This window comes from Gastrolobium bilobum, unplaced genomic scaffold (assembly GCF_033153095.1).
Source record: "Gastrolobium bilobum isolate Gb01-03AN ecotype WA unplaced genomic scaffold, APGP_CSIRO_Gbil_v1 utg21960, whole genome shotgun sequence".
In the NCBI taxonomy this organism is placed as follows: domain Eukaryota; kingdom Viridiplantae; phylum Streptophyta; class Magnoliopsida; order Fabales; family Fabaceae; genus Gastrolobium; species Gastrolobium bilobum.
Window position 1 is genome coordinate 284166 of NW_026897231.1, and position 13136 is coordinate 297301.

A 13136-nucleotide genomic window follows, 5' to 3' on the forward strand; every position below is an offset into this window, starting at 1 on the left:
ATTTTGGGACTTATACTTGTTTTATTTTTTTGTTTTTTGAAAACAAGTGTGAGACCCACAATTTCTATCTCTATAACATAACCTAACAACTTTCTTATAACATTATTCTTCTTTTTTCCTAAAACTTTTAAAGCTGTTATCACTTAATAGCTTCAGCTTGTAAATTGAAATAATTATTTAAAATGATGTTAAAGTTTTTTTCAATAAAAATTAAAAAATTAATGTTTTAATTCCTAAGATGGGTTCTTGATATGATAGTTTTATAAATGTTACACGTTTCAATCCCTAAAAAATAGATTTTGGTATAAGAGGGTGTATTAAAGAAATTAATAATAAATACCTAGTGGCGTATTTTGTGATGAAGATCTTAAATTTAAATTTCTCAAGAAATTGGTGATATTCATTAATGGGATATGACTTAATTGAGAAACTGAACTCTTTTTTTTTTTTTTTGGAAATATGAGAAACTGAACTCTTTTATGTGGGAAGACTTTACATGCAAATATGCATGCAAGGTTTCTAAATCTCCAGTGTGTGAGGTCATGTCTTGCATGGTTGGCTAACAAGGTATTAGAACATATGTTAACTTGACTGCATGTGCTATGTCTCATTTTGTAAGGGGTTTTTATTCCTCTTTTACTTTTTTATTTTCTTTTTGAGTTTTGGAGAAGAGGGACCTCAATTGGGATAGAAAATGTGTCTTCACTTGAAATGCATTTTGTTTTGAAATTAATTAGATCTTCATTTCTACAAAAATTGATCCTAAACTAATCAGATTTTTGTCACTCCAAGAATTTAAAATACAAATACTGAACTTGATAAGATTTCTTTTTCATTGATATGAGAAATCACGTGCATGAAATTCAGCACCTTATCAAAAAGTTGAATTCTCATTCGCCAAAGATAATATATTGTAAGTGGGACAAATAGTATATATTCTTCATTCTCGTTTAGCCTATAGACCAACGACATATTATAGATTCTGCCATTAATCATACATAAAAATTGATGTATAACTTCAACCTTTTTCAGAGTGATCACTTAGGATAATAAATAAATGTAGCAGATGATCATGCTCTCTAGCGTGTTCTTTGAAGAACACAAATTCCATACTTAAAAACAGATGTCCTTTCCCGAAATAGACAACCCTTATGGAATCTTTCTTCATGATTTCCATTTCTGAATCCTTGTGGCTATAAATGCCTTCAAAATCTCACTTCCTATGTACCCATATTACCAAGTTTTAGAGCATATTATATTTTCTTCATCTCTCTCACACCAACATCCCTTTCTCTTTGTATTATTGCAATGTCTGGACTCATAGAACCACTTGCTATGGGAAGAGTGATAGGAGAGGTGGTTGACATTTTCAGCCCAAGTGTAAGAATGAATGTGACATATCCCACCAAGCAAGTTGCTAATGGTCATGAGTTAATGCCTTCAACTATTATGACCAAGCCACGCGTTGAGATTGGTGGTGATGACATGAGAGCTGCTTATACCTTGGTAAGTTACTCACTCACCCTATATATGGATACTCATAATTATTTCTTTTTGACTGAAAGGTCACGAATTTAAATATAAGAAACAGTTTCCTTGGATACATATATAAATATAAGGGTATCTAAGCATTGTCCTTATCTCTATCCTCGATTGTCGAGATTTAATAGGGAGTGATTATGTTTCTATATGTACTGACATTAGTATATATCTATGCCAAATGAAAAATTGTAGATCATGACAGACCCAGATGCTCCAAGTCCTAGTGATCCATACTTAAGGGAACATCTCCACTGGTTTGTATAATCAATTAACTAAATCTCTTTTCAATGTCTATATTTTGTGTACTTTCAATTCCCTCAACAACTTGGTGCCAATTTGTCAGGATGGTTGCAGATATTCCTGGTACCACAGATGCCTCTTTTGGTTAGTCTATCTTTGATTTTTCATTATATTTCTGAATATCTAAGGACAAAGCATATTCTTGGATATACTTTTACAACTATACATGTTAATTGCAAGAAAAAAAAAATGTGACTTTTAAAGATGCTTTGTAATAATGGTTATTTTGTCAAGAATTTAACAGGAAGAGAGATTGTGGGGTATGAGAGTCCAAAGCCAGTAATAGGAATCCACAGATATGCGTTCATCTTGTTCAAGCAGAGAGGAAGACAAACAGTGAGACCCCCAACTTCTAGAGACTATTTCAACACAAGGAGGTTCTCAGAGGAGAATGGACTTGGTTTACCTGTTGCTGCAGTTTACTTCAATGCTCAGAGAGAGACTGCTGCAAGAAGAAGGTGATTGATGAAGATTAAAGGGTGTTAGTAAATAAAACTTGTGTTTCAGCTAGCCTTTTATTATCTTAATTAGATTTGTCTCCTATGGTTTTCTTAGGTTTTGGCGTGATTGAATAAGGATATAGATGTTTGATTAAATCACTTCCTCCTTGCCCTTTTTTTTTTTTTTCCATTTGTTTTGGAGTCCACAATGGAGAGCCTTTGTGCTTGGTGGTGTTTAAAAGGTAGTTTATATTCTTGATGTACTTTATGCTGCTTGGTGGACCAAACTTGTATCATGTTTGTTTTAAGGATTTGTGATTTGTGAAAGGAAAGGACATAGCTATACCAGAACTTTATGGCTTTCTAGCATGTGGCGTGCAATGATATGGTGATATAGTGAGAAGAAGGAGAACAAGTTATATGATGTACTTTTACTTTCTTACATTTTCAGTGATCTGGTGCTGTCATTTCAATTTCTTCACCTTTCTCTTTTGGGGTCCGAGTCGTAAAAGAAACCGGCATAGACTAATTCCTAGTTGAGTCTACACTAAAAGGCGTTTAGTACATTAAAAAAAAAATTATCGGGAATAAAAGATTTCTGAAAATACGATGCGAAATTTGTTACCTCATATAAGTTATAAAAATTAAAAAAGTATTTGGTAGGTCAAATTTTTTTTTCAAAATTATTTGATTAAGTTTACTGAGTTGGTGTTTGGTTGATTGTGAAATATTAGTAGGAGGGGAAGGATCCGTTTACACACTTTTTTTACAAATTTTTGCAAATTACACTATGTACTCTCGGAAGTATATAGTGTAACCTAATATATTTCTGGAAGTACATAGTGTAGTTTGTAAGAAAAAAATTTGAAAATATAACTCTCCTCTTAGTAGGAATGTGGAGTTATTTTATAAAAATAACCCCACCTTTTATTGACCAATAATAATGCCAGCTAGATGACAGATCAGCATAACAGATTGTTAAGATCTCTGCTCATCTACAACAAAGCCCACCTCTGTTTTCTGTGACAATAGATCCGCCATTTATCTTGCTCATAATCCCGCTTTCCATGAGCGCTCTAAGCATATAGAGCTAGACTGCCACATCGATCATACGCGAAAAGATCATTAGTGGTCTCATACATTTGTTGCATGTTTCTTCTTCAGCACAAGTTACTGATGTTTTTACCAAGCCATTGTACCCTCAACTATTTACCACGAACGTCTCCAAGCTTGGTCTCATTGATATCCATCGCCCAGTTTGTGGGGGGTATTGACCAATAATAGTGCCAACTAGATGACAGATCAACATAACAGATTGTTTGTTATTTTCAGTTATAACTGAATTCTGTTATTAGTTGTTATTAGTCTTTTTCTTCTTCGATGTAATATAAATAGTGAGTCTTAAACATTACTCCTCATAATATCAATATCAATTTTCTTCTTCATATTCAAAAGGTTTCTTTTCTCTGATCCATTTCTTTACCTTTACTTTTTAATTCAAAAAGTATAATGAGCAATTGTTGTCATTTGGTACCAGGTCAATTAACGAACACCATTTGGTCACATATCGTACAAAAAAGCAAGGTTAATTTAGTCCAAATAATCACCGTTTTTTTTTCACTTTCCCGGGCAAAAAACAATTCCACCTAATCCATGAGCTTTATGCTATGGTTGCCGTACATAACTTTACATACAATAGCAAAAATTGGGGAAAAAATTTACCCGAGAAACTTTTCATTTTTTTACTATCAAACATGGCATTATAATTTTCCCTAACAAGTTTTCCCTGGAATTAAAATACAATCCTGTCATCAAACGTCGCTTAAATCCTTTTCAAGATTCGAACCCCTTCTCTTTTAGTAATCCGTTCGTCATGGGACTCGTATTGCCCCTTGAGACTCGTATGGCTAAAAGATTAATCTCTTGTCACACTGGGCATTTGGTATGAGAGATATTTTTTTTGTCCGGAGAAAAAAGATTTCTGATAATATGGTGGAAAATAATTTAGCCCTGGAAAGTAACAAAAAGTTGTTTGGTAGGTCAAAATTTTACCGGGAAAATGTGCTTAATTTTAATGATGATGCGTTTGGTTGATTGTAAAATATTGATGGGAAAGTTAACATAAATTACAAATTACCAATTTTCATACCTGAATTCATTACAAGAAGAATCGTAGTACATAGAAAAAAATAAATACCATAGACTGGGGGAGATAGTTTTTTCCACTTCTTAGTGCAAATGGGGATTAATGGGATATATTTTTTGCTGGCAATAAACCATGATAGCTTATACCAAACACTGACAAAAAACATTCCCCACCCCACTTCCCCATCATTCTACATAAAATCTCCATAACAAACACCCCCTGAAGTCTTTTTAGGATTCGAACCCTTCCTTTTTTTGACAATTCATCCATCCCATTTCTCATATTGCCCTTTGAGAATCGCATGCTATAAGACTAATTCCTAGTGACATCAAATCCTTTTCAAGATTTGAATCCTTACTCTTTTAATAATTCATCTATCTCAACACTCATATTTCCCCGTGAGCCAACGCACAAAATTGAGTATTGCTATTTTTTGGTGTTTTTTTAAATATTGATATTATGAGGAGTAATGTTTAAGACTCACTATTTATATTACATCGAAGAAGAAAAAGACTAATAACAACTAATAACAGAATTCAATTATAACTGAAAATAACAAACAATCTGTTATGCTGATATGTCATCTAGCTGGCATTATTATTGGTCAATATTAAATGTACTCCAATAGTATAATTATATAAAATTCAAACTTAAGCCAATTGAATTCAAATATAGAGTTATGAGTACAGTTGTATACAGAATTAAGAGTTTAAGACTACAACAACTAAAGATAGGGACCACCTTTACTAAGTAAAATGTGGTGTTAGAAAAGAAAAGAAAAATGGAGAATAATAATGAAGTTTAATATTCCAGGATTAAAATTTATGGATGACTTTTCTTCTAATTAATTTGTTATATTGAAAAAACTTGACCCATAGAAAACTATATTTAAAGGGTGAACATGAAGTATAAAGAAAACTATATTCGGGGCTATTTATAGAGGAGGTCACGTGAATCTTGTTTGGGTTGGTGAGGAGGGGGTCAACCCTCCTTAGGATCTGCTAAGGGTGGCAGTGTTGGGCGTGGCAGACGCTTCTGTGATAGTAGCGCTGCACCCCTTATGCCTGGCGGTGTCAGCGTGGGACAAAGGGAAGTTTCCCCTTATAGCATCTGGGGTGACTGCCTTCGGGGGTTATGGTCCCAAGGTAACACATTTTGGTGTTTCCCTTTCGGGGGGTCGCGGTGTTGGGAGTTGAGGAATCTCACGAGCTGGTAGGGCTGACGTGGATTGAGGGTTGAGATTGGGCCTGGACCTTTGGGTCGTAGCCTTGTTGGGCCATCCGGAACAGGAGCCCCCCAGCTTGGTAGCAAACGTAGGTTCGTGCTAAGGTAAAAGGGCTCCGGCGACGCCTTGTTTGGCGATCTGAACGGCTGGTACAGGCTCAAATAGAGATCTCTCGATGACTTACCGAATATTTGGAGTTTGGCGGTTCCGAGTGGGGTTTCCTGGGTTGACATGGCTTTGGCATTGCCTTCTTGGCGATCCGAGCAGTTAGCAGGGCGTTGAGAGGGATCTCTTGATAACTCTAGCGAATGTTTGGAGTTTGGCGATGCCTTCTTGGAAATCCGAGCAGTTGGCTGGCGTTGAGAGGGATCTCTTGATGACTCTAGCGAATGTTTGGAGTTTGGCGATCTGAGCGGTTGGCAAGGGCATTTTTGGAAAAGGCTGCCATTCTGACAAGTAAGATGGCTCTTCGGTTTTCGAGGAGCAGTAATGATAGGTATTTCCATCACTGCAATTAACTGCAGACACTCAAGCGTCACGAGGCACAGCGCATTAATGCAATGTGAGGGGTGTCTTGTCCCCCTGTAATTACCATCTGGCCCCTCATCACAACCGCCTGTTATATGACGGTTGTGCCATCCTATGGTTGGGTAAGGAGGGCCTTACACGTGTATGCCATCCTGGTCCTTTTCTCCCTATTTAAAGGGGAGAAACACCTCCTCGAGGACCTTCTTCACGCAACCCAGACTCCTTATTACTCCTACCTTGTTTCCCCTCCGTGTGAGTGTGCTATTGCCGGTCTTCTTTTCTTTATTCTCTACATTATCCTAGGTATAGTGTTTATGGCTTCCTCCTTTGGTATTTCTTTGGCTTTGCTTCCCCTCTGCCTTTTTTTCTTGTGATGGTTAAGTTTACGGAACCCATCCCTGGTTTAATATTGCCTGAGTTGGAAGTGGAGATTAAGGAGGAAGAGTTTGATGAAGCTTTCGACACACTGGAAGACAGTGCAGTGGGGCTAGCTACGCAGGAATACCTTGCTAGTCGTGCCCCAAATCTCTCTTTTATTCCTGGGGTTGAGTACTACGTCATGGTAGAATACCCGAACTTCTGGGTTTTAGTGAAGAGGAGATCCAAAATCTCCTACCAGAGAGGGCATTAGGACCTGTGGTTCCGTACTCTGGTGAGGCGTCTAGTTCCCGTCTTCATAAAGGGTGACGTGAGGAACCTAGAGAGCAAACTTGTCAGTCTGCAGGATCTGGAAGACAACGATCCGGGGGATCTGGTGGGGGAACTGGCCCTCGTCCTTCACGAAGGAGTCTTTCTAGGCCTTCTGTTCGCTCTTGTCATCAGGGGGTCGCTTCACGCCACCGTGTTTCGCGGCGCTCCGATCTTGGAGCTAGGCGACTTATTCAGCCACTATCCAATATTAACAGACAGCCACAAAAATTAGAGTATTATTACAAGCCTCGCCAATCTTCGGTTGCCCTTTGTACATCTCGTGGCCAAATTCCCAACATCTCCCAGTCCTTCCATCGTCGTAAGTATGACGAGTCCACAGAGAACCGATTGGGTAGATACCACCCAGAGGATGATCGACTTACAAGGTATGGCGTGTGGGACGCCATTTATGAAGACTTAAGACTTTATAAGATACCGCCTGCATGGTGGCCTTCAAATCTAAGCTATTCAGATTTTTATACCTCGAATTCTTCAGACACCTCTGATTCTTACGGTGAGTTTATTGTGTTCTAGTCATTTTTTGATTGTGTTGTTGGTAAGGGGGTGTCGGTGGTCGCATGAGTGTGAGTGGGGCGATATGGAGGTTTGAATTTGCCCCAGTGTTGATCTTCTTGATGTCGGTTGAAGTGTTTGGCGATTGATTGTGTGTTTGTCGCTCCCAGGTAGGATTTGAAGATACTCTCTTGACTTATGGCGGTTGCTCGGGAAGATGATTGCTTCTTGGCGAGGAGTTGGGTAGACCCGATGGTGGCTTCCTCGTCATTGAGTTATGTTAATGGGGATATTTTGAACCGCGATTACCAAACGGAAGCTATTTTTGATATTACTGAAAATGGTGAACATGAGGCGATGTGGCAGACCATCGCGGTCGGGCGTGATCACCGTATTTTTGACACTCCTCACAGTGTGGCGAGATCTCGATGGCGGTTCGTGGTGTATAAGACTCACTTCACGGATCAAAAAGTGAGGTTCCCTTTATCTGAGTTCGAGATGGGAGTATTAGCCCACCTACGGATTGCGCCTTCTCGGTTGCACCCAAATGCTTGGGCGTTTGTTCGGGTTTTTGAGAAGATATGTCGATATTTTGGATGGGTGTACTCTTTGTGGTTGTTCTTTTACTGCTTCCAAGTGTCGCCTTCCCTGAAGAAGCTTGGTTGGGTTTCGTTAAAGGCGGGCAACAGATTGGGATCGATATTTGACCAGTACGCCAACTCATATAAGAACTAGAGGCATACTTTTTTCTGGATTGAACTAGTGCTTGGCGAGGGGGAATTACCTTTTTTCGTTGACCGAGCGAGTGGGGAGAATCGGTTTCTGCTATACTGGACTAAAGCCCATTATGAGACGCCCGCCAGTCAGTATTCGTTTGGGTGGGGAGCCTTGTCTCCTGAAAAGGCATTGGTAGTGGATTGGATTGTGGAGGTAAAGGAGGGCCTTGGCCAGTGGCCTTCGAAGAGAGTGTTGTGTCGCGGAGGTGTGGTGGTGTTTTGTACCATTTGCGACTGTGGTGAGTATTAACTGTCTTTACTAACCCTTGTTTTTCCTGTCTTGCAGTTGAAAACTTGCCGATGGAGACGCTGAGAGTTGCAGGAGACGCTGAGACTTGCACGTGACGTGGCTGCCAATCTCAAACTCGCTAAAGGTGTGGTTCCTTAGGTTAACCCAAACCCCGCCTCAAAGAGGAAAGATGCAGACAAAGGAAAGCAGAAAGAAGTCAACCAAAAAAAGAAGAAAATCTGGGTAGCTGCAGATATTCCCGCCGGTGAGTTGGAGAAGAGGGCGACTGGCCCTATAATTAAAGAGGCCACGAATATGGTGGGAGGTTCATCGGCAAGTGAGTCAACTCTCGGATCGCCTGCTCGTAGGGGGTCAGGTCTGAAACGGGGGGGAGAAGAAAGCTTAATTTTGCCGAGGGGCTCCAAGATGTCGTGCCTCGATCCGTCAAAGTGTAGGCAGTTTCTGACAGCGACTGCCACGTCTCGGGTGAAATTCCTGAGGACTCAGGCGAAGTTGGGATGTTGGAAACCAGCGCTTTTGATGGAAAAGAGCCCCGTGTACCCGTTGGTGGGTAGGATCCTCTTCCTCCTCCTGCTGAGATCCCAGTTGGCAGGGCCCTCAAATTATCGGAGAGAGACCTTGACTCTGATTTTCCTAACATTGGGTGTCCTAGGATGGTGGTCCCAGAACGAATCGATCGCCAGGAATTTATGAACTGCACACAAGTGTTCATTGGTCGTATCTTGGGAATGCAAGAGGCGCCCTTGCTATTGACAGTCGTTGCTCCTCCCAGGATGATTGCCTTGATGAGATGGGGCGTAAGGTAGATGATCTTACTGCTGAGGTTGGGCGCCTTGGTAAGGAGGTTGCTGACAAAAAGGCTGCGAACAAGTCTATGACCGCACAACTGAAGAAGGCGGAAAAAGAGGTTAAGTGCCTAACCTCCGAGAAAGATGACATATCTAAGTCGCTAGTAGAGTCAAGGAAGGAGAAGGAAGGTCTCCAATCTAAAAAAGCCCAATTGTCTGCTGACTTATTTTCCGCTCATGGGAACCTCCACGCCACACAGGAGGACTTCAAAAAGGCAACTGGGCGGGTGGAAAAATTGGAGGAAGCCTTAGTGAGCCTCATGTACGATTCTTTTAACAACGCACTCCAGCAAGTTTCCGTCCGGCATCCTGAGCTTGACATGACCGGTTTCAGCCCGGACTACGAGATGGAAGACAATAAGATAGTTGAGCGCCTAGCAGGTGGTGGGGTGAAGGTAATTAAGGAGGGCCCTGATACTAACGAGGATGAAGGTTCACCGGAAGCCCTTCCAACCAGTAACGCCACTGGTGATGATAATCCTGAAGAGGATGAGGCTGGGCGTGACTTGTCAACTGGGGTTGTTAGCGTGAACTTATCTGGCCCAGTGGCGAGGGGTGGTGGCGATGCTGTCGCTGCTGGCGTGGTGGAACAAAGTCTGGAAACTGCAGAGGAGGCGACCCCCACAGGAGACCAACCCATTTGACCTGGGAACCTTTAACTTGTTTTTTTCAATGGTTGGTATGCCAGCCAGTAACTTTGTCGTACCACCTATGGTTGGTATGTCAGCCATAGACTTGTAATGCCTTTTGTGGCATCTGAATCAATTTTGTAACGCCTTTGCTTGATTACTTCTTGTTGCGCCCTTGCGTAATCAATTTTTCTTACAAACTAGTGTTCGACTTCTTCTTACGATTGCTAACTTTGCTTATTAACGGCAAGCACCCATCATTTTAGTCCATCATTAGGCGGGGGTGAGAACCATCTCAGTCCAACGTTAGGCGAGGGTGAGAACCATCCCGCAACTTAGATGTTGGCTGGGGGTGAGAACCATCCAAGTTCAACGTTAGGCGGGGGTGAGAACCGTCCCGCAACTTGGATGCTGGCTGGGGGTGAGACCATCTCAGTCCAACGTTAGGCGGGGGTGAGAACCGTCCCGCAACTTGGATGTTGGCTGGGGGTGAGAACCATCCCGTAACTTGGATGCCGGCTGGGGGTGAGAACCATCCCAGTCCAACGTTAGGCGGGGGTGAAAACCATCCCACAACTTGGATGTTGGCTGGGGGTGAGAACCATCCAGTCCAACGTTAGGCGGGTGTGAGAACCATCCCGCAACTTGGATGTTGGCTGGGGATGAGAACCATCCCGTAACTTTGATGATAACCGATAGAAAAAGGAACCAATGGGATTTTATTGATAAAAAAGAAATAACATGCCTCATTAAAAACCTTCCCAGGCAAAACCCAGTGGAACAAAAGCGTGGGAAGGAAAAGAGTGCAGCATACAGGTTACATTGCGGTTTAGCTATAGTATCGTCGGAGCTTGTCCGCATTCCACGCCCTTGGGATGGCCTTTCCCTCAAGTGTCTCCAAAGCATACGCTCATCCTCCTAATTTGTTGGCTATTCGATAAGGTCCTTCCCAGTTTGGGGTGAGCTTTCCTTCACGGGCGTTCTTCTTTCCGATGTCTGCTCGCCGAAGAACTAAATCCTTTACTTCAAATCTCCGCATGATTACTCTTTTGTTGTACCGAGCAGCTATCCTTTCCTTGGTTTGGCGCTCAGATTGTGTTGCTCGCTCTCTGAGCTCATCCAGAAGGTCTAGAGCTTCGTTGAGATTTTGGTTGTTGGTCACTTCGGTCACATGGTCTTTCCTCCAAGAGGGTTCTCCGATCTCGACAGGAATCATTTCCTCCGTGCCGTAAGTTAATCTGAAAGGGGTTTCTCTGGTACTAGACTAGGCGGTTGTCCGATAGACCCACAGGACGTTCTCCAGATTTTCCACCCACACCCCCTTATGAATTTCCAGCTTCTTCTTGATTCCCTTGGCAAGCATTTTGTTAGCTGACTCTACTAGTCTGTTGGATTGTGGGTGTTCTACTGCAACGAAATGGTGTAGAATGTGTCGGTCCTTCATTAGCTCCTGGAACTTGGCGTATGTGAACTGAGTACCATTGTCCGTTATGACTTCTCCTGGGATTCCGAAACGATAAACAATATTTCTCCAAAAGAACTTCCTCACCCTTTGAGAGGTAATGGTAGCAACTGGCTCTGCTTCAACCCATTTGGTGAAATAGTCAATGGCGACAATCAGCCACTGAAATCGGCCTGCCGCCTCAGGGAAAGGGCCCAGGAGGTCCATCCCCCATTTGTAAATAGGCCAAGGGGATGTTATCACAGTAAGCTCTTCTGGTGTGGCTTTGTGTATGTCTGCAAATCTTTGGCACTTATCACACGCTTTTACGTGCTCATGGGTGTCATGTTCCATGGTCGGCCAATAAAAACCTGCTCAGAGAGCTTTCTTTGCCAGAAAGTGGCCGCCCATGTGGTGGCCGTTGATTCCTTCATGGATTTCTTCCAAAATGTACCCAATATCACTGGGGTTCAGGCATTTCAAAAGTGGGGTTGAGCAGCCCCTTTTGTACAAGCGCCCTGCATCATGCAAAAGTGGGCGCATTTCCGCTTTATCCACTTGGCTTCCATCTGGTCCGCTGGGAGTAGGGGTGTTAACGGGCCGAGCCGAGCCGAGCTTTGGTCTTAAAAGGCTAAGCCTGTGATTAAATGTGTCGGCCTTACCAAGCCTGTTACCTGTTACGAATATAATTATCGGTCTGTGGCCTGCCTTATTTACAAAAAATAAAAGCCTGATTTAGGGTTTTAGCCTGTTAGAAAAAATAAGACAATAAAAATTTATCCAAACAGAATATACAATCAACAACACTAGTAATTCCATAAATATTCATAAATTCAATGTATATCGAAACAACATAATATAGATCAAAATCATTTAAAAAGTCTGTCTAACTCATAAGATAGGGGTGAAATGGATTGAGAGGAGAGAGAGGGCTATTACAAATAGTATAAAAAATATAAATAAAAATAAAAATTAATATACTAGGCCAGCCTGAGAGGCTCCAAGGCTGAGCTTTTGAATTGGAACCTGAGGCATTTTAACTAAACGAGCTTTTATACAAGTCCAACTCTGATTCCAACAACCAATATTAGGCATGTAAGCTCAGGCCTTCACGAGCCTTGCCAAAGGCCCCTGAAAGGCCCCTGGCTCGTTTATCACCCCTAGCTGGGAGGGTACCTTCTGATAGGTAGTTAGAGATGGGAGTGATCCAGGTATTTTCGACGACTCCTTCGGCGATGTCTGCAATACTCATGACGATGCATGGATTAGGAAGGTTATGTTGGATGACGGAACGATTATTACCTGGACTTTTGGTGCTTGCTAGCTTGGCGAGAATGTCTGTACGTGTGTTTTCTCATCGCCTAATGTGCTCAATTTCAACTGTCTCGAAGGTCAAAATGATCTCTTTGACTTTTTCTAAGTACTTGCACATCAGCGGCCCTTTAGCTTGATATTCACCCGAAATTTGAAATGTCACCAACTGAGAATCACTGAAGACCTTGAGATGTTACGCTCCCAGCTCTTTGGCTTGGAGCAAGCCGGCAATCATTGCCTTATACTCAGCTTGGTTGTTAGTGGTATTAAAGTTCAAAGATAATGAATGCTTCATCGCCACCCCGTCTGGATTTTCAATTATCATTCCTGCTCCGGATCATTTGGCGTTGGTAAAGCCATCAACATATAGCTTTCACATCACCAACCGTGGGGTTTCTGTTGCTTGGCTAACTGTTGCGCATATGTGCGTCATCTCGGCTATGAAATCTGTGAGAGCTTATGTTTTAATGGCGGTTCTGGGTTCGTAACTGATC

General features: G+C 41.8%; 1 protein-coding gene across 1 annotated transcript; it reads left to right on the forward strand.

Moving 5' to 3' along the window:
- The first annotated feature begins 1096 nt into the window (after positions 1–1096).
- On the forward strand, positions 1097–2548 carry LOC133305022 (CEN-like protein 1). The gene is made up of 4 exons (XM_061505126.1): positions 1097–1506; positions 1735–1796; positions 1886–1926; positions 2087–2548. The coding sequence occupies exons 1-4, from the start codon at positions 1309–1311 to the stop codon at positions 2302–2304; spliced, it is 519 nt and encodes a 172-aa protein (XP_061361110.1). The 5' UTR covers positions 1097–1308; the 3' UTR covers positions 2305–2548.
- The last annotated feature ends 10588 nt before the right edge of the window (positions 2549–13136 follow it).